The 26,186-nt window shown below is 42.7% G+C and overlaps 1 protein-coding gene across 4 annotated transcripts in view; it reads right to left on the bottom strand.

Annotated features, from left to right (window-relative positions):
- Positions 1-26,186, bottom strand: part of MID1 (midline 1) — a 603,969-nt gene that overhangs the window by 124,465 nt on the left and 453,318 nt on the right. For 3 of the 4 annotated variants that reach the window (XM_059911918.1, XM_059911916.1, XM_059911915.1), the window contains exon 2: positions 1,499-2,214. In XM_059911918.1, the coding sequence (XP_059767901.1) occupies positions 1,499-2,158 (660 nt within the window). In that variant the 5' untranslated portion in view covers positions 2,159-2,214. Of the gene's footprint in view, positions 1-1,498; positions 2,215-12,291; positions 12,401-26,186 lie in introns of those variants that run through there. The other variant, XM_059911917.1, reaches the window with a different exon arrangement.

Here is a 26,186-nt window from a genome sequence, read left to right on the forward strand (position 1 = left end):
GATGGCGGGATCACCTTGGTTTCTAAAATTTGATAGCCACAGCAATTTCTGAAGAATTTGTTTTAGCAGCACAATTCACACACGCGCTGCCTTTGCTATTAAGAACTCTGGAGGTGTGTTTTTGGCTACCTTCGTGCACGACACTAGAAAACCAGTCAGCGTCTGTCTTCCCTTGTCTGTATCACCTCCATCCTCTGGCTCAGCTCCCTAAAGATGGTTTTATACTAGTCACCTCACTTTGAGTGAGGCATGCTGCCCAGGTGATGCTTTTGTTCCCCAAGTGACGTTTGGAAGCAAGGATTCACTTCGGCATGCCAAACTCCCTCAGCGTACCAAGAAATAGCCAAACCAAATCACAGATGTGGTCCGTTCATCCCAGCATCCCCCAGATAAACGACGTGGTCCTGGTAAACACAAGCCCCCATCAGCGCTGAGGAGAAGTGATAGGAACCATTTGTGAGACGTGATGATGAGCTCTAGGTGGTAATACCTTTGATCATGTGATTCATTTTGTTTGCTCAACAACACAGTGTGTGTTTGTCCTGAGAGGAAGGACTTCAATATATATTTACGCAAAGCTCTTAATTTATACTTCCTTTCCTTTTAATTGGCATCTTGTTATCTAAAATTAGCTGGTGAACAGAGTAGACAGAGCGTCTCATGATCAGAGCAAACTCTCTCGGCTGAATTTGCAATAATTAGACCCGCCATCACCCGCAGATGAACAGACACCTGGAGGCCTGGCTTATTTCTTCCCTGGTGCCTTCTCTCCATATTTAGAGAGTGATTTTTAAAATCTGATGTATAGTCATATTAATTATCATTCCCTGAGGTGGAGTTTGGTTCCTAATTCATGTTAAAAGTGAAGTTCAAACATTCTTGCCTGTAACCTTACGGCATAAAAAGCCTCCACGAAAAGGAATTCTTTCGTGAAACCCGAGACGATCGGGACACTCTAGTTCACCAATACGCTGGATATCATTTACACAAGGAATAAAAGGTCACATGTCCTCTAAAGTCCCACATTTGCTATAGGCATTCCTCCTTCTATTCTTCTGTTTGGGCAGTAACTAGATACAGGTACGATGCAAGTGAAATGAGTTTTCCCTGATGAGTAAGGAAAATAAACGCCCCCAAAATGCCCAAACCCAGATTTCATCTGCCATTCCTTCTCACGCGCGCACGCTCGCTCTCTCGCTCCCTCTCTCTCTCTCTCTCGCTCTCGCTCTCTCTCAACTGCAAGGATTGAAAATGATCCAGATTTTTCCGAATTCGCCCTCACCTTGACAACGCTAACATTACAAGCAGCAGTCAACTTTTCCAAGATACCCTTATTGTGTAACATGGCTAGGCTGCCAAAAGGACGTGCTATAACGAATCAGATAACAAAGGCGAAGAGAAAACCTTCACCTGCCACGTAGCTAGCAGTGAATATACTTTTTCTTTCCATGACATTTGCTGGCAGAAAGGGGTTTGGCTTAAGGCGGATCGGACTAACCTTCAATTTGTCATAGCGCTCACTCAAAGCTGCCACCTGATGGTCTCGGTGCCGCCCGACCAGTTTACACAAGGCACAGATTAACTGGTCATCGGTCACGCAGTACATATTCACCTTCTCAACCTCGTGCTCCAGGCACATCAGCCCCCGGATATGCGAGTCCGGGATGGGCTCAATCAGACGGTGGCCTGTGAAGGGCTTCTTGTTCGGGTGAGTGGCTTTCAGGCACTCGTCACAGTAGGACACTTCACAAGTGACACAGGTCTTCACGGCGTCTTGGGCAGGATCCTGGTCACAGAACTGGCAGAGGACTTTCTCGGCCGAAGTCATGCTGTTGGCGTCGAACGGCCGCTCCCGGCGGGTCTCGCTGGGGGAATTGGGCCCGCTCACCGAAGCTTTCTGGAACCTGTCGATGATGTTCTGCAGGGTGACGTTGCGCTTGAGCCCGTCTAGACCTCGCTGGCTGAGCGTGATGACATGTCGGCAGGTGGGGCACTGGAAGGCAGTGACGGACTCCACGGACTCGTTGGTGGCGCAGTGTGACACCAGGATGCGGTGGGCGCAGCTGAAGCAGAGGCTGTGTGCGCAGGGGAGCAGGAGAGGGTCCTCAAAGAGCTCCAGACAAATAGGGCAGGTCAGCTCCGACTCCAGTGTTTCCATCTTCAGGCAAAGCTCTCCTGGGTCATCAGCAAAATCCAAGGAAGCTGATCAGCTATCTGGAAACAGAACGTAAGATTTGATTAGGCGCGAGGGGGTCAGCCATGGGGGGCTGTCAGCTTTGAACACATCTCAGAATAATTCCCAACACAGGTCACGGAAGGGTAAATGTGTGTACATTCCAAATAATTCTCTCTCTATTCACTGGGGAAATGCGGGGTGTGGGGAAACACCCTAAGCCAGCAGACCAGCTAACATTTCCTCAAGGTTCCCGTCACTGAAAGCAGCATTTTTTTTTTTTTTTTTTTGCAATTTTGTTCTTTAAAGGATCTCACTCCAAACTGGCAAGTTCTTGAAACTGTAATTTCCATATCTAATCACAATAATCCTACTGTGTCACGGCCAAGTTTTCCTTGCGTTGAAAATGAAAATGTAGAAACATTAATTAATGAACTATGGAGTCTTTCATAACTTTGAATTTGTGAACTTACAGGTTAAGTATATGTGTTTTAAGGGCCTCTACTCTGTGATACCGAACCAGGCTTCAGAGAAGGAGAAAGGCACTTACTGTAGAAATGGGCATGAAATGTGTATGAAATCAAACACATGATTTCAGGGGTAATGATAATGCTTCAGCAGGGGATGTCAGTTTCCAAAATACATTCCTGAGAAAAAACAGTGACTTTCACAAAGATGACTCTGATAGAGGCAACGTTTCTGGCAGGCGTTTGTTACTCTTCTGAATAATTCTATTGTTTAATCCAGCGGTGGGACGTGGGTGGGCAGAGGGAAGCAAAGAAAAATATCTGGGGGCCTTTTCAGCGGCTGCGGTGAGCTTGGGGACCAATGACTAATAACGACATAGTTCATTAGAACAAGGATTTTCGTGGCTACAATATTCATTTGCTAAGCTGTAACAGTGGGGACGATTACAGTTGAGAAAGCAGTTGAAGGTAGTCGCACTCGTCCGAGGAGATTTACAAGGGCTGCCGACGGACCCTGCACAGCCCTCCCGGCCTGAAATCTCCCATCAAGGGCTTGTCACTGTCGCCAGCGACAGGCCAGGCTAGCAGGAGGTCCAGCCTCACACTCAGAGCCACGTTGGCCCGGGCACGACCTCCGGCAGCTTTGTTGCTCCAGGCGGCCTTCGGGTGGCCCAGCTGCACGCTCCCCTTGCCGGGAAGACTTGCTGCTTTTGTGAACTCTCGCCTGCCTCCCCTTCCAAAACGGGAGGGCGAAGAATCCCACATAAACCCCTGCTCATTAAGAGGGAAGAGGCCTTATGCTCATTAGCAGGCCTGGGAACCAAGCCTCTTTGAACCTTCTCCCTTTCAAGGCCATTAGCAGAGGTCTGTGCAACGGTGACGGGCATATCAGATGCAGCCCACTGAGGGCTGTGGGAGAATCGTGCAGTTCACCCAGTAGATGCAAGGTTCAAATCACACTCTGGGGGGGTTTTCTCAGCCTGATTCACAGGAAGGCTTCACATCCAAAGCTATGCTTAGTGATTCTGACATTTCTGTATTCACACCTCCATTTATTTACAAAATTCGCAATTTCTAGAATGCCCTGACCCTCTCTGAAATAGCATCCCTCAGAAATACCATGAGGTGCTTTGGTTAAACTAATGCTCATCTTGCTATCAACTGAACAGTAAGTGATCATTAAAGTGTAAAGTATGTGCTAAGCTTGTTAAAAATTAAAGAGCTGCTGGCCATCCGCTAATGTTAACTACATAAGAAAGGATAAATGGGCAGCTGAGATTTGAAATATTAAAGCTTTCTCATCTTTCCACAACCTACAATGGAAACCCCAGGGCTGCTGTTGTGAGAAACTTACCATCCCCGCTTGTTCCCGGCCAACCCTTCCTACAGATAGCTTGGAAGAAATGGAAAGGTTTTACCCATTAATCATCATTTTGGTTCATCATGGAAAAACAGAATTCTCTCTACATCAAATTTCTTCTCACTTCCCATCAGAAGCATGTAAAGGAAAAAGGTAGCCCCTGTGGTCTGCTTCGTTCTCAGGTGAAACAAAAACACCTACCGATGGATCTCAACAGGGGGCTGAGCCTCAACTATGTCTGGAGAGTTTTGACGATTGTATTTTTCGGCAGGTGCCAGAATTCCATCCCGGAGCGGTGCAATCAGAATTTCTAGAGGCGATTACACTGCCGACCCCGATGGAAATGCTGACATTTTATTCAAGAGACATTTACCGAATGCCAGGCACTGAGCTGGCTCGAGAAGCCAGATTCTGGCCTCCTCCTCATCCCCTTTCTATGATCATGGACCAAGCCAACAAACATCCTCTCCTACCTGGATGATCGCAGTATTTTTTCTAATGGTCTCCTGGCTTCTGCTCACTCTTGCCCGCCCCCCCATAGCCTATCCTCCATTCAGAAGCCAGAGCCTGTTAAAACACGACAGAGCCTGCCTCGCCTCTGCTCTACCCTCCAGGGGTTTCCCATCTCACTCAGGGAGAAATTCACCAGAATAAAACCAGCCCCAGAAAACACAGACTCAGACAGTGACCTCATTTCCTCCCATGCTACGCCTTGTTCTGCTCTGGGCACATGGTCTCCTTGTGATTCCTCAAGCACGCCACGCACGTCCTGTCTCCCCTTGGCAAGGTCGTTGGAGTGACTCTCCGCTCCGATGTCACCTTCTCTGTGAACCCACATGAAAGCAATTCCCCTAAGACCACCACGACCACCCAGCCACCCATCGCAGCAACCCTTCTTCCCCTGTCTCGGTTTGTTTTCTTCTAGGACGTTCATCGCCGACATAGTCTATTAGTTTGTTCACTGCTCCGTCTCTCCCCATGGCCCCAGCATTAGAATATCAGCTCTACGAGAGCAGAGACTTGACTTTGCTCTTTGAAGGATATACAGCCAGCACCGGGAACACCGCCTCGCACACAGTAAGACTCGGACATTCGTTGGTTGAGTTAATACAAAGTACTGATGTTGGGGACGAAACCAAAAAGAATAAAACATAACCCTTGCTTTCAAGAATCTCTCAAAAATATGAGAACAGAGGTCAGCAAAGTTTTTCTACCAAGGCCAAGACAGTAAATATTTTTGGCATTGCAGGCCAGACAGTCTCTGTTGCAACTACTCAATTTTGCCACTGCAGCACGCAAAAGCAGTCATACACACTACAGAAATGAAAGATCGTGGCTGTCCGATGGAACTGTATTTACAAAAGCAGGTAGCAAGCTGGATTTGGCGTGCGGATCTTATTCTGCTGACCCATGTTTCAGAAGAGAGGAACATGTCCAGCCAGCCAAAAAGAGAAATGAAAAGCACTCTCAAAGAAGTATGAATAAAATGCTGTGCAGGCAACAATGGCCACACTGGGAGAGTAAGACTTCGACAAGCATGTACAAGTTTCGAGTGCTAACGGGAAATGCCATGCGATGGGATTTCACCCTGACATCAATGGACACGATGTGAGTCAAGTGCTCAGGGGCAATTTACGTAAGAATGATTTAATAGCAGCTGCTCAGAACTGGACCTTTTTTCTTTTATTGCCCTAGCACTTGGCGTGGCGCTTTATGCAAGTGTCTACGCTGTAAATGTTGGTTAATTATATTAAGTGATGACAAAATATCGAGATGCAAAGTGAGGTTCAGCCAGTTTTCTGAACCTTTGGCCTCTGTGCTGCCAGAAAGGAAGGGATTTTGATTTGATATCTACAGCGGATCTCATTTTTACTACTTTTATCCAGATTTTGCCACGGTAGCGATATTCTTGTTAAACTACTCAACAATAAATCACTACTAAGCAGGCACGCCATTCTCCCACCTTAAAAAAAAAATAGCATGGTTTATTTTCTAGCTTTCTTTAAAATCTTTTTTTGAGAAATGAAAATGCCACTCATTCTTTCACCAAATACTGAAGTCCCTCTAGGTGCTGAGTCCTGGGACAAGCAATGGTAACACCTGCCCCGCCTCCTCACAGCGATCTTATGGTCTATCAGGGGAGAGAACATACAAACAAATGGTTTTCCAACATGACAAAAGACCCGCGCCAAAGACTGGGGGAGAAGAGAATGGGGAAGCTTCCTGAAGGAGGGCAACATGCAAGTGGGTTTTAAAGATGAACAGGGGTTTCACCAAGCACATAGAGGTGTGAGAGTAGGGGCAGACTGTGTGCCAAATGTTATCTTTTTCTTTTCTGAACTCCTGTAATTTAATTTCCAGGCCTCCGATTAAGAGAGAGAGAGAGAGAGAGAGATAGAGATAGAGATAGAGAGAGAGAGAGAGAGAGAGAGAGAGAGAGAGAGAGAGAGAGAGAGAGAGAGATTCTTAGCTTTCACTACAATGGAAGGAAATCACACGTGCATATCATTGTCAGGAAATGCTATAGCTCAACATTTTTCTGAATGGGCTGATTGGTTCTCATTCAGAGGAGGATGTCGGTCATCATGGGAAGCCTTGCAACAAACTGGGGACGGAAACAATTCGCAGCTCACACCTCTACTCATCCACCGTTTGAGGTTCAGAACAGGGCACAGAACAGTGAATGAAAGGAGAGAGTTGCATGGGTGGCCAGATAATGCAGGATGATCTGCAGCTCTGCTATTAGCTGTGTGTCCCTGGGTGAGTGTCCGCAGATGTTCCCTCCAATTCACTCCAATCACATCCCTCAGCAGCAAAGTCTTTGGTCACAGGATGCAGTTAAGCTCTCGATCCTGGGAAGCACTGGGCACCAGACACCTTTTCAAGAAACTTTCTTATAGATTCAAGACTTCGAAGGAACGCACTTCTTTAAAATGGGAACTGACTAAATGGATATTTATTTTCCACACCTCTCCCTTGCTCCTTTACCTCCACTCCCACCCCTCATTCTGTGTAGCACTGAGATCGGGCTTTTCTGATTTTCCTCTCTCTCCTCCAGCTAAGCAAAGCCTAGGTGTTTTCGAAAGGGCCAGCCAGCCTTCCATCAAATAGCCATCCAGGCTGATCCACGTACTGCCTTCTCTGACGCCTAGGCTCATGTCTTGCAGCGCCATCTCTTTTCAGAATCCCAGTTCAGCACTGACAGTACTTTGCTTCGTTTACCGTAAGCCCTTCAACTCAGAGCGTGCATCTCATGGGACTCATCCGCTTCCCTCCCAAACCCATCTGCCTTCCAGGCCTCCTGGTATCTCCTCATGGTGCTTCCATTCTCCTGATCGGCACAAGTCAGAGACCCGCCTCATTTTCTACTCCTCCCTTTCTGGGGCAGGCAGAATAATGCCCCCCCCCCCCCACAAGGCTGGCCACATCCTAATACCTGACACCTGTGGATGTTTTACGTTCCAAGGCAAAGGGGAGTTCAGGTTGCAGATGGATTTAAGGTTGTCAAGCAGCTGACCTTGAGACAAGGGGATTAGCCTGGATCATCCAGGTGGACTCAATGTAATCACGAGGGTCTTTAAATATGGAAATGGAAGGCGAAAGAGTAGTCAGATGATGCCATGTGAAAAAGACTTGACAAGCTACTGCTGGCTTTGAATACAGAAGGAGGCCACAAGCCAAGGAATATGAGAAGCCTCCAGAAGCTAGAGAAGGTAGAAAAACAGATTATCCTCTAGAGTCTCCAAAAGGAATACAGCCCTGCAGATACCTTGATGATAGCCCAGTGAGACCAGTGTCAGACTGATGACCCCCAGTGCTGTTTAAAGCCATCAAGTTTGTGGTAATTTGTTACAGAATCAATTGGAAACTGTACACTCTCCTTCCCCCAAATCCAAACCATTAGCCAAGACACGTAAATGTCAAACCTTAGTAGTTCTTTGACTGGTTTCTCTGTTCTCACCGCCTCTGTGTTGATCTAGATCCTTACTGCATTCCAAGACTACTGCCAAAAACAAATGAACAAACAAAAACCAAAAGAAAACCCACACAAAAATATCCCCTAATTTGATTTATTACCTCCAATCTTTCGTCTTTCAGTTTCATCTTTGCAACATGCTTCCGGCATCATAACTTTTTCTGGTCACTTCTCTTAAAGGCTCAAAACACTGAGCAGCTCCCTGCTGCCCAAAGTATGAGTCCTGACATCTGATCTCCTTTTTCAAAGCCTTGCCCAACTTTCTCCCAAACTGCTTCTTTAACCTTACTCCCTATCACTCACCTCCTGTACCAGAGACCCAGTAAATGGGACCATTTTCTGCTCTTAGCAATTGCCCTTGCTTTTCTTCCTAGCACAAATCATTTTCACCCTTGTCTTTTTTTTTTTTGGTTTCATGTTCATTTTCTTGTTTTTTTAAAATGACAGCCGAACCGCCTAGAAGCCCAAAGAGCCCTGGCCACTATTGTATTTGGGGATTTCATACTAAACAAAGAAGAAATGTTTTAAAAGATGGCTCTAAATAGTGTGACGTGTCTGACATGTTTACAATTAGCCAAGTAAAGCTTTTAGCTGAAAAACACAAAACAAAATAACTACCCTATTCACAAAATAACTAAAATATTTATTTGAAAATAGTATTTCTTAGTACACAACAGAGTGATCAGTAATGAGACTCAGGTTTAAAGTTATATGAGTCATCTTCTTTCATCATTCACTCAATAGAATCAGATTAGCTCTGGGACCGATACAGGCAGGCATGTGTGAGCACAAACACGAATCTCATATGGAGGTAACATTCATAGTCAAAACTTGAGACCAACAGAAAGACTGCGGGAGAGCTAGCGGTGAGGGCTGGAGGGGTGACAGCACCTTGGCACCCAGGTGATGGTGAAGGTGATCTGGCTGATCCAGCCGCCTGGGCAGATGCCCCCTTGCTCCCTCTGGGCTCTAGGTACCATCATCCTGAGCTAGCACTCATCCCAGGAGGAGGACTTTCCTGGAGGGAGAAGGGCTTTCTTTTGTCCAAGGTACAGGATACGGAAGGAAACAAATTGGAGGAGAAAGTTCCCAGTGGAAAAGGAAGGACATTGGGACTTAAAGAGTTCAGATGTAGGGTTTAGGCTAGAGAAGGGAGATGGCTGAATTCAGGATGGGTGCCCTTATGGATCACTATGATAGGCCAGGGAGATGGAAGTTAAGAGGGTTCATATCTGTGTTCATATCTCTTGGATTCATCTTTTTTGCCCCCTCCTTTGAAGTAAAAGGCAAAACTATTCACCTGACAAGTCAATGCAGAGAAAACATTTAACCCCCTGCCTATGCTGTCACAACCCTTGCCACCATCCTGCTCGGTAGCTCATTTTAGAATTGCACAACTTTATTGCTTGGAGTCTCTCCTGACTTCTGCTATGACTTAATGAAGATAACCTGCATCTTGAAGAAACATCTAGGACCCCTGTGAGGATGGCATGCTTTGCAAGGTTTAATCCATGGTCAAAGTCAGTGAGCAGACTTTCCAGTTCAAAACCCCAGTAGCATGGAAATTTTACCCATATAATCAAGAAGTGACCAAGGATTACAAATCTCCAGACCAAGTGCATTCTATGAATTCAATCACCCAACTAGGATAAGGAGATATTCAATTGTCAGCAGGTCATCCCTGCGTTTTTTTATTCCAAATTTCTCTTAATGGAGACGTTGACGTTTTAATCATAAGGTAAATCCATCTCTCACTGCTTCCCTACAATGTATTCTATGTCATGTCTCCATCAACAATATTAATTTTTCTAATTGGGAGTATATGAAAAAGAACATGCATTCTAGCCACCTATAATTTTACTTTCAGTCCCTCACTTTGTAAGCTCTGGAAACCATCGCTATGAGGGAAATTAATGTCACTGGACCAAGGAATAAACTTGGATACCGACACTGGGTGGCCTGTGGTCAACTGTCGATATCAGGTGGCTCTCAGCCGCTGCCCGGGTGATTCCCAAGGACTTCCTCCCTTCCCCCCCCCCCCCCCCCACATCCTCTGGAGTATGGAAACTAAGCTGGATGTTAACCAAAACATACGTTTTACCAAAACATAACTGAGATTGCAAACACCGTCAAAACTGCACGTTACACCAAGCCCCATAAAAATGGTTTGGTAAAAGCAATTCCTAAAAGTGTTGTGAAAATGAGACAGCGTCAGAAATGCTATGCATACATTTAATTCTTTAAGAATTCTTTTAAATTTCAGAAACAGGATCAAGTCAATTTCCTACCCTCTCTCCTCACATGAGTAATTAAGGTTGAGTGGACTTAACTGCCGTCTGGATTTTTGCTATGAGATTATCTCTATTACAGAGCCACAGGTGGAGTATTTTTTTTTAAGGACTGTGGAACAATGTTTTTGTCTTGGATCGGCAGAAATACAGACTGTCAGAGGACTAAATACTTGGGAACTGGGAAACACTGGAATTGAACCTCAGTTGGTGAGGCAGGGTTTGCAACAGAGACTAAACTCAGAAAGGACGTGGTCTCATCTCAGAAAAATATAATCTCCAAACCCCAAACATGACCTAACAGAAACTCAGTAAAAACTGGGTGCTACACCCCAGATGAATTCACCAGAAATCGAGTATTTTAAAAAACAGAATAGGGCTTCCCTGGTGGCACAGTGGCTAAGAATCCACCTGCCAATACAGGGGACACGGGTTCAAGCCCTGGCCGGGGAAGATCCCACATGCCGCGGAGCAACTAAGCCCGTGCGCCACAACTACTGAGCCTGTGCTCTAGAGCCCACGAGCCACAACTACTGAGCCCACGTGCCACAACTACTGAAGCCCGCGCGCCTAGAACCCGTGCTCCGCAACAAGAGAAGCCACCACAATGAGAAGTCCGCGCACTACAACGAAGAGTAGCTCCCCGCTCGCCGCAACTATAGAAAGCCCCCGCGCAGCAACGAAGACCCAACACAGCCCAAAACAAAAACAAATAAATAAGTAAATTTATTTTTAAAAAAACAACATAATACAAGCACTCAATGTCTGCACATTCAACCCTGGTTTAGTATTTAACTTTGAGTTATAAAAACCACACAATAAAAATACTACCAGAATGCTAACTTTACTGATTAGTATCCTGGCTGATTTGAGAAGCAGGTGAGTCAGTAAATGCACAATAAAACAGAGCCATGGGATGATGGAAAGAGGGGCAAGGGAGATTCAATTAAATTTAATGGCATTCTGAAAGACTAGAAATTGAAACCACCACATAGGCTATATCCCACCCCAAATTACGGCAGAGAACAGTCAAAATGCAAAAGGGCTCTTAAAGCAACAGTATAAATAACACATGGAATAGGAACAGGTGAAAAAAGAAGTGATCCCGTAACATTCTATAGGTAATGCCTCTGAAATATCACTGTTGTTGACCTCCGACCATCAGCACACTCAAATTCATTCACTTCATTATGAGAGACGAGTAAAAAATTTCTGCCAACCAAGTTGTAGGAGACCAGAGGGACTGATGGGGAAAAAAAGGGACAAGCATATAAGCACGGAGGCACTAGCCTCAAGTTTGAAAATAACTAATGAGTACAAGAGATATTTTTAATCACTTGTCATTTCATCTGTATTCTAAGGAGTGCTGAAGTTCAAATGTTTTACCTGATACCTGAACTGAGAACCAGGAAAGACTTTTAATTTCACCCAACACCCACCTGGTGGAATTCATGCAAATTGAATTAAACTGTTCACAAACCCTTTCCTGTCCTTCCACATCTGTCTGGAACATGCTCATTTTTTAATAATTGGATCTCTAGGACATTCTTTAAAATAATCACATACTCTCTTGCCCATGCAACCTGATTAATAATGAATGAACATTCCTGAAAAGAATCACTTGGAAGCCTGGCAGATGTCTTTAGGGATATGAAACCTTTAATGATAAGAATTAAGGAGAAATGGGAGCTAGGTCACACTGTCTGGTTATTTTAATTGAAACCCCCAGTCTTCCAAATTTACTTAACAGAATGCTTAAATACACCTTCTGGAGTTCATTTATACCAGCAGACAAGCAAAAAGACACAAATGACGACGGAAAAAAGCAATCCTGATTTCTGGAGGAACAGCTGCCCGATTCTGCCCTGTCTTAACAGTGAAGAAACCCCTTCAACAGTCTCAGAGACGCAATTTGTTCTACTGAAAGACGGATAAACAGGTTAAAAACAGGAAACAGAACATTTGTCCTTAAGACTTCTTTTAGCATCTCTCCAGATTCTTACAAAAAGATTGCCTTGAATACCCACCAATGGACTGCACCCTAGTTCTTTTTGAAGAAACATCGCCGTAGGCAGAGGATGGGGACCCACGAAAGGACAGACAGGCCACCGAGACCAGATGGTGGGTGGCAGGCAGTGCTGGAGCGGTCCTGTGTGTCTGTGAGAGCGTCAACAGTGAAACACAACAGGAAAATCGACGCGACAATTCCAGGAAGGCCAGCTCCACCTCATCCACCCTGCCAGGGTTGCTGAGTTGAAGAATCAAAACTCCCTCTTGCTTTCTAACTGCCTTTTCCTCGGACCCTGCCGTGGCTTCCCTGGGCCCCGGCCCACTCAGTGCTCATGTGAACCAAATGAAAAGGCAGCTCGGGTCAGGTCAACACCCACTGCCTCGTCTCCCCCTCCCCGAAATCATGACTTGGCACCAGGACCTCTACCCTCACTGCTCACAGGGACCAGCAGCGGGTCAGTGTCCTACAGCTGAGCGCCAGATGCCAGCTTTCCACACTGCCAACGGGAGCCGTCCCACCCCAGCTCCCGGGGTCACCAACGGGCACTGGCTTCCCTTGCGTTTTGATCCTTTCGGCCTCCTCCTGAGCGCATGATCACATTATGCTCTGGAGGCTGCTTTGTTTTTTTTTTTTTAAATACTATACTTATTATTTTGCATCTATCTTCGGAATTAAAATATACCATCTAGGAGAAGTTTTTTTTAACGCTACGTCAGGAAGCATGATCTCTTGTAGAGACACAATAAAGCAGAGTCATTGTTTCTTTGAGAAAGAGAGATCTAAATTGCAATCTATCTTCCTGAGAAACAACTGAAAATATACATATGAAATATACATGCATGTCTATACACCCACAAGCAAGCTTTACATATATACACTACATATATGTAGCTATCACATACACATATATAGACATATCATATGTATATATGTACATATAATACAAGCATAAACACACACAAACACACAAAGCAAATCTGTGATGGGTGTCCCAAATTTGTCTCCAGAATGGCAAAGAAAGAGTGAATCGAGAATGGAAAGTAATCTATTAAGAACTGACTGTCTGAAGGAAGAAAGGGAAGTAGTCTTCCTCAAAGCAAAAAAAAAAAAAAAAAACCTGCCCTGCGCTGCAGTTCTTTCAAGGATGTTGCTTATCACACTGCACAAGGCAAAAAATTGCAACTAAAGTAAATCATCAGAAAAGTGTAAAAAAAACAAAAAACCAAAAACATTTAAAAACCCACACTGCTTGCGAACCTGCACAATTCGATTTGTAAACCAGACATTTGGACTCCACCAAAGGTGTTTAAAGAACATTTTTTTTTTTAACTTTAAAGAACATTCTTGATACAGGGCCAGCAGGAGGCAAGAACAGCTTCCCCGTGTCACCTGGTTCGCATGTTGTGACACCTACTTTCATGCCACTGCAACCCCTCATGGTAAACCAAAGCACGCCTCTCGTGTTTGGACATAAAAATGCAAACATACATTTTCTTGACTTGTGTCTCTACTAATCATAATTTCATTTGTCTTTTAACAATAAAAAATGGGGTTACTCAATTTCACCGACAGATGACCTCCCTAAGAAGTTCTTACTGTCCATGGAAGGGACACACGTACATCATCCAATAGAACAAAAGAACTGTTCATCAAGAGATCTGAAAGCACCGCTTTTGTTAAAACAACGTTAAAATTGTCAAGACTTCTCCAAGACATTTTGGCGTTGTTGTGGGAAAATTAGCCTGAAACATCAGGAAACATTTACTCTGCCCCTCAAAAGCCAAAGAAAATGATAAACAACAACAAACTCTATCATCTTCTAGAGAGCATAATCTGACCACCTCAACAGGAAATTTCCCACTGTCAGGGGGTCTCCGACATTTCATAGCTTTTAGAATTTATGTTAAGAAAGAAAGCATCCGGTTTTAAAGACAAATGGAACCTATTTTACACTAAATTGAAAATGACTGATGTTTTCCAGGTCTATGCTGTACCGGGTGTCAGGCAAGAATTTGGTTCTGAAGGCCGTGAGAGCAGACTTGAAAGAGAAGGAAGGGAGTGAGAATGTGTCACATCTAGTCTCCTGACAAAAATCTAAATCGAACCTTCTGGAAGAGCAGGCCCGACAGCATGGTGGTGGCAGAAATGGAGGCCACTTGAGTCCTGTGAAACCACCCACAGGGGAAAAGTGCTCCAACACTGCCTTTCCTGAATGCTTTTCCAAGTGTATATTCATAGTTCAGTAGGCACTTCCACATACATTAACAGAACTATTTCTGTCTATATAAAATCCTATGTATGTCTACAGTGTAATTAGTTCTTGAAGCCATATATAAACATGCATGTGGACACATCTGCACACACCCACACACATACATGTACAAAAGCACCTTTGCAAAATTCCTTGGGACTTGCTAGTATTCACTCTTCACAAACCTGTGGGTTATAGCATCCCTCCTGCATGAGAAAAACTTTCCTTCCTCTGTGCAAAAACAGAAACCTGTAAATAATTTATATATATTTATATAAATTTATATATGAAAAACCAAAACAAACAAATGACCAAAATAATCTGCCACTCATATCTGAAAAGGGTGACCTGGAAATCAGCAAAACCACACAAGAGGTCTAGTCTCTGAAGGACAAGACCAGTGGAGCTGGATTTTGACAGCAAGAAAATCCCACCTGGAAAACTGCTTGCCTCTTGGGGAAATGTTTTCTTACTTCATTCCTCCAACACTCCTCTGGAAGGCAGAGAAAATGCACATTCTCCCCTTCCCATTTCTTATCACCAGGAGGACAACGTATCAGTAAATAGGTGCTGATGATGGCCAATGTGGCACTGCACAATTTTTCTCTTAAGTTCAATGACACGACACGCACAAACTATGCACTCAGGTAATGACAATGTTACATAGGAACTACTTCTTATTGTAAGAAGAAGTAGTTCTTCTTGGGAAGAACTACAAGATTGGGAAATTCTCTCAAATATGAGAGCTCCTTTTCTCAAAGGAAATCGCTTTTCCTCTCCGTTTCAAAGTTAGCCACACACAAAACCCTAGCGCTCACAAGACCCTGAAGCTACTTTGCGATCTTAAAAAATAAAGTAACCCTGCTTCACAACTCCTGGTTAACTTTTATGAAGAACATGTTTTAAACATTTCCCGTGATCACTCAAGCCCTACAGTCAGGGGATGCAGTCTTTTTTTTTTTTTTTTTTTAAGGCAACAGAAAGAGGAGGGACTCTTTTGTTCTGAGTTGTTATTGTAAAGCACCACACGAGGGATGGGGAACAGGGGAACAGGGCAATGAAAAGGACAAGAGTGCTGACAAACGAAAACAGGATATTAAGAACAGTGTCGGAACTGGGTGTCCCCACAGAACAAAGGCAGGAGGCTTCTTGGGAGAAATGTGAGCAAAAATACCTTGAACTGATTTCAATGCTAATGGATGAACTCGTTTTCCTGGCAGCAAGAGATCTTTAAAGTCTGGGGCAGTAAAATTAGGTTATCATTAACACACACACACACACACACACACACACACACAAAGTATCATAAAATTAAAACTGCTTTCAAATCACACTAAATCACCCACTTTTCAACTTGTGATCCACTTCTTGAAAATTCTACATCTATGTTTTGCCCCATCTAAAATAAAATACTCTTTTTTGTTAGATAACTGAGCTAACTTAGTATGTATTCCTAAGGAAATGAATTTTTTTGATTAGCATACTCTAACATACATTTTAAAGATAACCTTTAAATAGAGCTTTCCAGAACTCCCAGAGAAGCTAAGGAACGGGTTCTACATTGAGAAACAATCGCTGCAACTAACTTGCTAACATTAACTTAACAGCCAGGTTTTGTCAAGTCATGCTTTTATCATCTTATACTTTTCTTCTGACGCAAATTCTGCTGAAGCTGCTAGTAGGACGATGCACTTAAGATCATCGGAGTTTATCTAGTTTGTTGGATTTATCACACAACAAGAATTATTATTATTATTTGCAGTCTCTAAGCTAAAGGGGTTTAGAACAGTAAATAATATACCCTATCTTGCATTGCATCTAAAATTGCAAGCTTTTTCCCTCTTCTCCATGTTCTACTATTCTTTTTACCTTTCCCCATCCTTTCCTTCTATTGTGAGATGAGAGATGAACCGATAGGCTTTCGTCTTTCAGATCATGCATTTCATCCGCCTTTCTCTTTGACGTGTTGTCAGAAAACTCAGGGTTAAGCCCTGAGCTCAGTTGGCCCAACCGTTCTCGGTCTAGTTTTGGGGTGAGGCCATCGGTGCGGTGTCGTGCAAAGAAACGTGTACCTCAAAACCAGATAAACCTGAGTTCAAACCCTGGCTCTGCCATTTCCTAGCAAAGGCGGGCAGGAGCCAGCTATGCAATGTATCTTACACTCACAGATCCGCTTCCTATCTTCTACAGCTTCCTTATCTGTAAACTGTGACAATGAGAGCCATCTCGAAGGGTCCTTTGAGGATTAAGTTGTGAAGCAAAGTCTTAAAATTGCCTGGCAAAACTGTAGCTCTCACATCCTTCTTCGCCTCTTGTCCTGAATCACCTCTTCCCACTCTTCTTTCACTAAGTTCATTATCTGTAATTTTCTAAATTGGAAATCTCTTCAAACCACGTTCGGAAGCAGAAGGGTTACAAGTCCATTTATTCATTCAATAACGTTCATTGAGTGTCTTATGTGAAGGAAGAGTATGAGTAATAATTCCTATTATTAATGTTAATTACTCTTTAATAATGGTCTTCACAAAGGCAATCTCATTGATTTCCTAGACTTGGATGTACCTCTATTCATTACCACTGGATCGCCTATCGTGATCTTGAGGCTTCAGTTCTCCGCTCCCCAGTGAAGGTCTCCCTTTCCCATATGCATCCTTTGCCAGAATTTGTGATTTTGCAGGAATTAAGGGACCCTGGCATGGGGTGGGGCATGTGAGACCATCAAGAACAGTGAAGGGTTTCAGATTTCTCCTACTTGCAAGCTAATCAGTTAGCCTCCTGGTTTCAGGGGTGCTGGCAGGAGACACGAGACTCCTGAATCAGAGACAAAGAACGTTTTGAGTCAGGGCACGGCAAGCAGCACGTGGTTCCTGTTCATGTCGGTTCCCCTTGTCCCCAGGTCCCATGGAGCAAATGTCCCGGGTGCATGCCGCACAAACAGGGGTTTGTATCACAGCTGAGCAACCCCAAGCTTAGGAAACCTGAATCTTTGATGATGGATTGCAAGCAAACAAGCCCAACATTTGCCCTGGAGAGAGTCATGATCTTTATTATAATGGACAACAAACCTGCTTTCTACCCTGGAGGGAGATGCCCTGTCTCTATCTTCCAAGGCTGTTCGCTGTACAAACATCCTTGAAAAGATAAGTCTGGAACAAAGGCAGTCAGTACCTCAGCTGACCAGGGGTACAGAAACGTGAGAGATCCATGGAGAATCACTCCCCAAGACACAGCCCCCGTCCCCTCCTGGAGAGCTGGCCAGTAGTGGTTCCTAGCATTTAGATCACGACCGGGCTTTCTAGCACTGATGGCAGAGGCAGCTAACTTGACATGAATGACCTCTGCACCATGGAAGACCACAGGTAAGAGGAGCTCATAAGAAAGTGTTCCAGGGAATTCCCTGGCAGTCCAGTGGTTAGGCCTCGGCGCTCTTACTGCCGAGGGCCCGGGTTCAATCCCTGGTTGGGGAACTAAGATCCTCTAAGGTCAGCTGACGATGCACCAGGAAAACTGGCAGAGAGCAGGTACGCCCCACCCATAGGTTTTGCCCAAACACACAGAGCCCTTAATAACTTCCTTATTCGTCCCAAATCAGCCTGTATCTGGTCTGGAACTTCAACTCTTCGCTACTCTTAACCCAAACTCATTTTAAGAGTTTGGAAGAATAAGCCAGTTTTGTTACTTTTATGACATTAGAAATCCTATACGTACATTATTTTGGCTTTCTTTAAGCATTAAAAAATTCTTTTAGAATTACTTTTGGAGTATAACCAGAGAGAAAGTCACTTCTCTGATTATTTTTTCATTCAGCGGGTATTTCTGAGGTTTTGCTGTGTGCCAGGCACTGACGGAGGCCTCAGAGATGCACTGGTGAATATGACAGCAAAGGTCTGCCCTGAGAGAGCTTACATTTTAACGAGAGAAACATAAAATGGACCAGAAAATGGGCGAGAAAATATGATAATTTCAAAGAACCATACATAAAATGAAAGAAACAAAAAGGATGACTTGATAGAAGGCAGAGGGGTGAGTGAGTGCAGGTCTGCTTTAGCTAGGAAGATATTTCTGCTCTGACCTGTGTAGGCTTTGCTGATATTTTGGCTTTTTCCTCTGCCCATAAACAAGCAAAGAACATCTTAATTTCAGGATAAAACTTTCCAGCATTTGAGCAGAGACTTGTGCTTTAATTTCCCAAGTTGTTAAATATTTAGTTTCAGATTTCCTTAAGGAATGATTTCTTTTTCAAGGACATTAAAATCCAACTTTGACTATTTCTAACATGAAAAACACAAAGTGATGAATCATTGGAAATCAGTGACCTCTTTGTTTACTTGATCCATGCAGTTTGAGAGAGAAAAGCCACAATCACACAGTGGACCCAAAAAAATAGGAATTATGTAGGGTAGTTAGAATTCCCTGAATGTCTGAGTGTTTGGCGGCAGGAAGTTAAACCAAAGTTGAAAGGAACCATGGACATGCAGTTAAGGTTACAGGGAAGGGTGTGAAGGAAATTAATTGAGGCACTTCAAGAGTCATTGCTTTTCTCTGCACTTACCTGTTTTTGGTCTCTCTAGGAGAAGAAATTCCAGAAAGGAAAGGGAAAGAAGTGAGGAAACAGCACAGGGGAAATGAAGAACCAGGGCTTCACGACTGGAGGATCAAAGATGAGTTAATACTAGAACGGTCCCAATGCCTAAGAGCCCTGTTGGGGTCTCACTGACAATAACAGCATTAACAAAAGGTATCTCAACAGAAAGAAATCCACTGGCTAGGTAGAACTGGAATAGTCATGATCGTTAGAGCCCATCTCTTCAAGAAGAGGCTAGATGGCTAAAGACACCACAGAGGGAACTGTCATGGAAGAATAAAGAGTTGCTACAGCAGAGGCCAAGGCAAGGGTTTGGGGAAGTCTCAGTGGAGACTGTCAACCACTCCACACGGAAACACACAAGAAGGTTTAGGAGAAGATGGAGTGGCGAGTTATAAAGCAAACAATTCTCAGAGAGTGACGTATCCCCAAGCCAAAGGCTTTCTGGCCTAAAAGCCAAGATTTAAACTGTTTCTCTGAAGTCTTGATAATTCTGCAAAAAGGAATATGTAAAACATATACATATTTCTGATCCATATGAAAACAAATCCCATAAATGTTATAAGCCTTCTAATGACTTTAAAAAAAATTCTCTCAAGGCAGGCTAAACTCTGAGATTCTTCTTGCATTATCAAAATATGTTTCCTTGTTATATTTTTGGGAGGTATTATAAATGTAATTTATAAAACAGGAAGTCACAATATTACCTTGGAATTAATGTCCAATGGTATGATCTTAGGGTCTTGTTTGTTTGTGGTTTAGGATTATGTGAATCTTAAAGAAAAAAAGGTTCATTGTAAGCTAATAAGTGTGCATTTCATCTTGTACATTTCATCCTTTCATTGGATCAAATTCTGTAAGAAGCTGGCTTTTTGAATTTAAGAAAAGGCGACATTCAAAGGACTCAGTACTTGAGATGCAATCTAGGGCTTAAAAATTCACTTATGAAAAAAATGTCTAGCTTTGAGAACAGTGACCTTTCCAGGTAGCTAAGCTATCTTCAAGTGGCAATATATTTCTTTTGATAATAAATCAAAAACAAGTTTTAACGTCTGATTTATCATCTTTACGGTAAGGATTGCTGGGTCATCCCTTGTTACGTAGTTCCTTTAGCTTGTCCTTATTTAAATCAACATCCTCTAGATTCAGGGCTTGACCCCAAACAATTCTGCCCGTTGTCTACATCTATTCTTTCCACTACAGATTCCTCCAAGTGACTCTCCCTCATAAATGGATGCAAATATTCCGTTTCACAACTCTATTCATTTTCTTCCTTAGAATACAGATTGGGAAATCGCTCACTCCTGGGGTGCTGGGCAAAAGGTGTAAGACAAGGGTAGTGTGACTTCCCAGAAGGGAGCTTTGTTGTGTCTGAGCCACTGCCAGGCAACCTCTGCCCAACATCAACGGCCAAAACATCACGGCCCAAAGAGGGGTGCTCTGCTCCCCGTGCCCGCCCCAGCCTATCAGCATCCAGAAGCAATTCTTTGCATGGGTGCTTCTTCATCAAGATCCTGACTGGCAGCTCCGAGGATTAAACTCGGGTCCTTTATGCACATTAGCCCCCTGGAGTGTTGAACTCCAAAACCTCTATTTTCTCCCCTGAGTCTACCCTGTAGCTCACAAAACCCTACTTAGCCACTGTGTTACACAGCTTTTCTCATTCTGGGTTAGTAAAAGAAAACAAAACAAAACACCAGACCCTACAACAATCTGATGGAGATGGTAATGATGGAGCGTTTGGGGCGGAGTGGGCAGATTCCAAGTTCTTTCAGAGCTGAGGCTTGGGAACCCATTTCCCTTCTTTATCATTAAGACTTCGCATTCTCATCAGCAGAATCTTGTTGACAATGGCACAAACGATCAACTGGCTGAATGAAAACCGTGTGTTTTGTATGTGTATACGTATACCCATTAAAAAAAAAAAAGGACCTCAAAACTAGTGAATGAAAATCAAGACCAGCGTCCTCTTAATCAAGCAGAATTTCCTGCTTAGTGACTGCATTAAAAAAAAAAAAAAACATCTGGCCTCTCTGCTACTTGAGGGTTTTCGCTCCTCACTTCCTGGTTATCTTTAGCAGAACATTATAATTTCACTTATAAATTCTTTTTACCACGATGCCGTTTCCTTCTGTGCACTACTTTAAGAAACGGAGAAGAAAACATTGTTCTATCTCTAGGAAAATAACTCCTCAGTTCTAAATGGCAGGTTTGAACGGGGAAAAGTATACTTGAGAGAGAAAGATGGAAGTCAAATCATAGTGAAAGCATTATCTACTCATATTTCTTTAAACATAAACGGCACTGCCAGGGAGCTCTATTTCTCTATATATGTATAGATGTATAGATATGTATCAACGTAGATGGATATATAGTAATAATTAAAGTCCAAAACCAAAAAGCCACCACTGCCCTGCTCATTTGAGGTGTTCACTGCCCTTAAGCACTCCTCAAGAAATAAGTCAGAAAATGGAAGATGCAGACTATTATATATAGAATGGATAAACAGCAAGGTCCTACTGTATAGCACTGGGAACTATATTCAATATTCTGTGATAAACCATAGCGGAAAAGAATACGAAAAAGAATGTATATATACATGTATAACAATTGTTGTACAGCAGAAATTAACACAACATTGTAAATCAACTATACTTCAATAAGATAAATTAAAAGAAAAAGAAAATGGAATTCACTTCTGCGTGGGAACTAAGACTACAATAAAAGTACAGTCAAACTTCAATTAATTGAAATTCTCTGGAAATAGAAGAGTTCTGGTTAATTTAATTTTCTGGTTAACTGAACTCCAAATAGAAACCTTTTTTTAAAAAATAAATCCCTGTTGAAGCATTCCTAAAATGCTTGAGTCCACTTTAGTTGCATAACTACCAACCATATACTAGATCTAATTGAAAGATTCTTAGGTAATTCCACATTTTATTGTTCCTAGAGATCATTATTATAAAAAGACCTTTTTTTCCCTTTAATCATAAATAGAGAAGATTTAAGAGATCGAGTTGAATGTATATTTGTATCCATGACAATCGATTTTCACATTAATCCAAAATATCACCTTTTTTCCTTGGATCTCTTGGAAAAGTATAACATAGAAAACTGTGGTTAATAGACAGGTTTAATTATTTTGGCAAAATTCAGGTAAGTTGAGGTTTCTGCGTGTTTTCATGCTAAAGGAAACTGACAAAAACTCCTTCTCTACCTGATGTCCAATAAGTATAAAAAATAATTTTTTTTTAATCTTTAAAAAAACTGTATTGGAATATAGTTGATTTACAATGTTGTGTTAAAGTGTACAGCAAAGTGAATCAGTTATACATATACACATATCCACTCTTCTTTAAAAAAATAATTTTAGGGACCTCCCTGGTGGTCCAGTGGTTAAGACTCCACACTCCCAATGCAAGCGCCCGGGTTTGATCCCTGGTCAGGGAACTAGATCCCGCATGCCACAACTAAAGATCCCACATGCCACAACTAAAGATCCCGCATGCTGCAACTAAAAGATCCTGCATGCCGCAACTGAGACCCAGAGTGGCCAAATAGATAAATAAATATTTTTTAAAATAATTTTAATATAGTACTTCCCAACAATTAACACAAATTAAAGACCATGTAAATTCCTTTGATGTATATATTTAACCTCACTGAGAAAGCTCTAGGATTTAAGTTTCATAATGGAACATAACGGCGGCTCAAGACTGGTCCCAAATGGCCTTCCACAATGTGGTCACCACCAACCCAGGCCTCACTTGGGCTCCACGGTCCAATTTCCCTCAGAACTTTACACCGTGCCACCTCAAGCTACAAATAATGACACCATATTGAACCAAATCACTGCCCAACAGAAAGAGACCTCCACTCTTACAGCAGGCTTGCTGCCCTTTGGTGAAGATTATCGTAGAAGGAACTCCTGCATTGGGTAGGAGACTGGAAAATGTCAGCTAAGATCATTTCCAATTGCAAATACCTTACACTGTGTGTGGGTGGATAAGACTGGGGCTCTGGCTCCTCCCTCCCTCCCTCCCCCTCCCCCTCCCCTCTCCTTCTCTCTCGCTGCTTTTTTGGGGGGAAGGGAGGGGTGTTACCTACCATGCGCTCATCCTCCAAGCAGCACTATCTAAAGGCAAAATCTAGAGTGTACTGACATCCTATTATTTGTCAGGAACTCTGTTAGCTACTGGGCACACAGAAGGATTTTTATAAAGATTTCCATAAAGGACCGAATGAAGCTGAAGGGATCAGCCATATCTCACTTATGGACCTACAAAACATCTCCTTATAGGTATTGATAGATCAATGATGCCAAAATTTAGCGGCAGTATTTTGAAAATGGTACAGTCGTTATACCCTAAAAATAGGAATTTATTGTAAGGCACAAATATACCCAACTAATATATCTTTGGCACAAATATATTGAGTATACACTGAGGATATGTGTATTGAGTATATATATTTTATCAATAGATCTTAATCTAAAACTCAGTGGAGACCTTGCCCATGATCAATGGAGTTTTCTTCTTGCTCATTTTGCCTTCTATCTATACTGTCTTGTCTCAGTATCTTTTCACAAAGTCTTGCCTCGAAGAAGGGTAACAACGCCCAAAACATAGGCACTTTTTTTTTCCCTAAGGGCCCCTCAAGGAATACAATAGACCTAAAACCTTGGAGAGTTCTGCAGACTTTCTAAACTGGGAGACTCAAAAGCAGTGTTAAGGGACCCGAGGGCAATTCGGCTCCAACATCAGTCACCACAGAGATTTCCAGGTTGACTGGGTTGATATGACGTCCAAGGGTCTGGGCACATGGTCCCATCGCATTGAGAACCACCAAACACTCTTCCAGGTCATTTTTAGAAGCAGCACCAGGAAGTCCTGTAGACTGTTACCAACTAACTCGATGCGAAGTTGCTCTTTCATTAAATACTTAAATGGCTTCCTTAGAAAGGGGCAAAAAGGTCTCATGCTGCATTACTTAGTTAACTATTATACCCTAATAGACAGGGTCCTTGTATTGATTCTTCACTGCACAAAACAAAGAATATCTGTAAAAGGAATTAACTTAATGGAAATAATATTTATTTGGGGGAGCTGGAGACTTCCAGACAATAATAAAGAATGCATTAATACACCTAACACCCAAATGGTTGACAGGTAATGCAATTTACGTAAGGTTTCCTTTGAGTTTCCTCTTTTCAACCATTCCTTCATATACCCATTGCTGACATTTTTTTTTAAATACCAGCAATTTGTGGAATACTTTATATAAATTGTCTCTAATCCCTACCCGATCCCTAAATAGTCGGTATCATTTCCCCCATTCTGCAGATGGTGAAACTGAGGCTCAGAATTAAGGCATCTTGCCCCGGGCCACACGGCTGGCACAGGGCAGAGTCCAGTTTAGAATCTGGGTTTTTCTGACTCTTAAAGATCACTTTCCTCAGGAACATGTTGCTGCTATGTCCGCAAGGAGTCCGAAGTTTCTGATGTACAAATGTAAAGAAAATTTGGATGCTGTAAATTCGGGTAGGGCTTCAACTACTTCTGAACTTTAATAAAAGACGACTAATACTGAAGCATTGGTCATGCGTCTTCACCAGGAGCCAGTCAGGAATTTCACAAGCTCAGCACTCCCCAGTCTCCCTTAGAAGGACTGACATCTGGATCGTATTGGCAAGTCGGTGCTTTAAACATGAGAGAAAATTAGGACAAAAACCTAACACTGAATTACTTCCACGAGTTCACGCACCAGTATCTCCCCAAGTACTTTCTTTTTTAATATATAACCAGCTTGTCATCCATCCTTCCTACGCAGTGAACAATGGCTGTGACCTCCCAGTTAGCAAGTTCACAGGAGAAATATATCAGTTATAATTAATGTTTACTAGAATAAATGTAAATATTTAAAAACACACAACTGTTCTAAGCACATGTGATTTCCATTTTATTTTATGAAACACTAAAAATCCACTTGTCCGTCCCATTAATTATAACCTGCTCTCAGCCCTGACCTGTACATAACTCCCTCTGACGTAAACTGGGACCAGGCGGCTCAGGATGGAAGCAGCCTATACCCCAACTGGGCTACAAAATGTCAAGTTCCCAAAGCTCTCAAAAGTGGAACCTGACATTTTTCTAAGATTAGAGGCAGTTGATGAATTTAAGAAGAGGGCTTAAAAACTCACCACAGTTAAATCCTACAGTAAGTCCTGAAATATCCAAAATAAACAGGACTAAGGGGGCTCCGGGGACACCAAAACCTCACGAAAAGAGAAGAAACACTCTCTAGTAGGTGGTATTTCTTTGCAGAAAATAATGTACATGCGTTCAAGCAGCATTAAGAAGAATGCAACAGTAAACTTGGAGGCATGAGGCCCTCTTGAGATCTAAAGGAGTCATGAATGGACCATGCAAAAAATTTCTCCTTCTGCTACATGTGAATGATTGCGTTTACACTGCCTATTCATCCTAAATGTTGAAGGCAAAAAAAAGAGAATGGATTACCCTTCTAATAGTACCTTTCTTGACACAATTATAACATGGATTCATTTATAAAATTCCCCCAAAGCAAAATGCCTGGAAGAGAATCTAACCCCTAAGAAGCAACATTTGGTAGGTCTATCTTCCCAGCCATCTTTCTATACATCTTATCCGCAAAAATGGGATCAGACTTCACATTTGATTTTGCAAGTTGGTACATTAAATATGAAAGATTGGGTGATTTTTCATGTTCAGAGACCCTTCTGATTCCTCAACACTAATCTTAAGTACCTTTTAGTACAACTGAAGTATTACTGCCACTTGCCAAATCAAACAGACCGTGTAAACTGAAGATTTAACAATATTAAAATGTGAGCAATTTCTTTCTTCCCATTACAATATGCATTGCGAGCGAGGGAGATACTGCCCCTGGGGAAAGAAAATTAGTTCTTGGTGGCAAAAAATCTTCCTCTTTTGATGGACAAAGCACAGATATACGCAAATAGATATATGATATAGTTGTACTATTAAAATTTCATGGAGGGGGCAATTAGGACAAAAATGTTTTAAAAGGCTCCATG

The sequence above is a fragment of the Balaenoptera ricei genome, chromosome X (genome assembly GCF_028023285.1).
Source record: "Balaenoptera ricei isolate mBalRic1 chromosome X, mBalRic1.hap2, whole genome shotgun sequence".
Taxonomy (NCBI): Eukaryota; Metazoa; Chordata; class Mammalia; order Artiodactyla; family Balaenopteridae; genus Balaenoptera; species Balaenoptera ricei.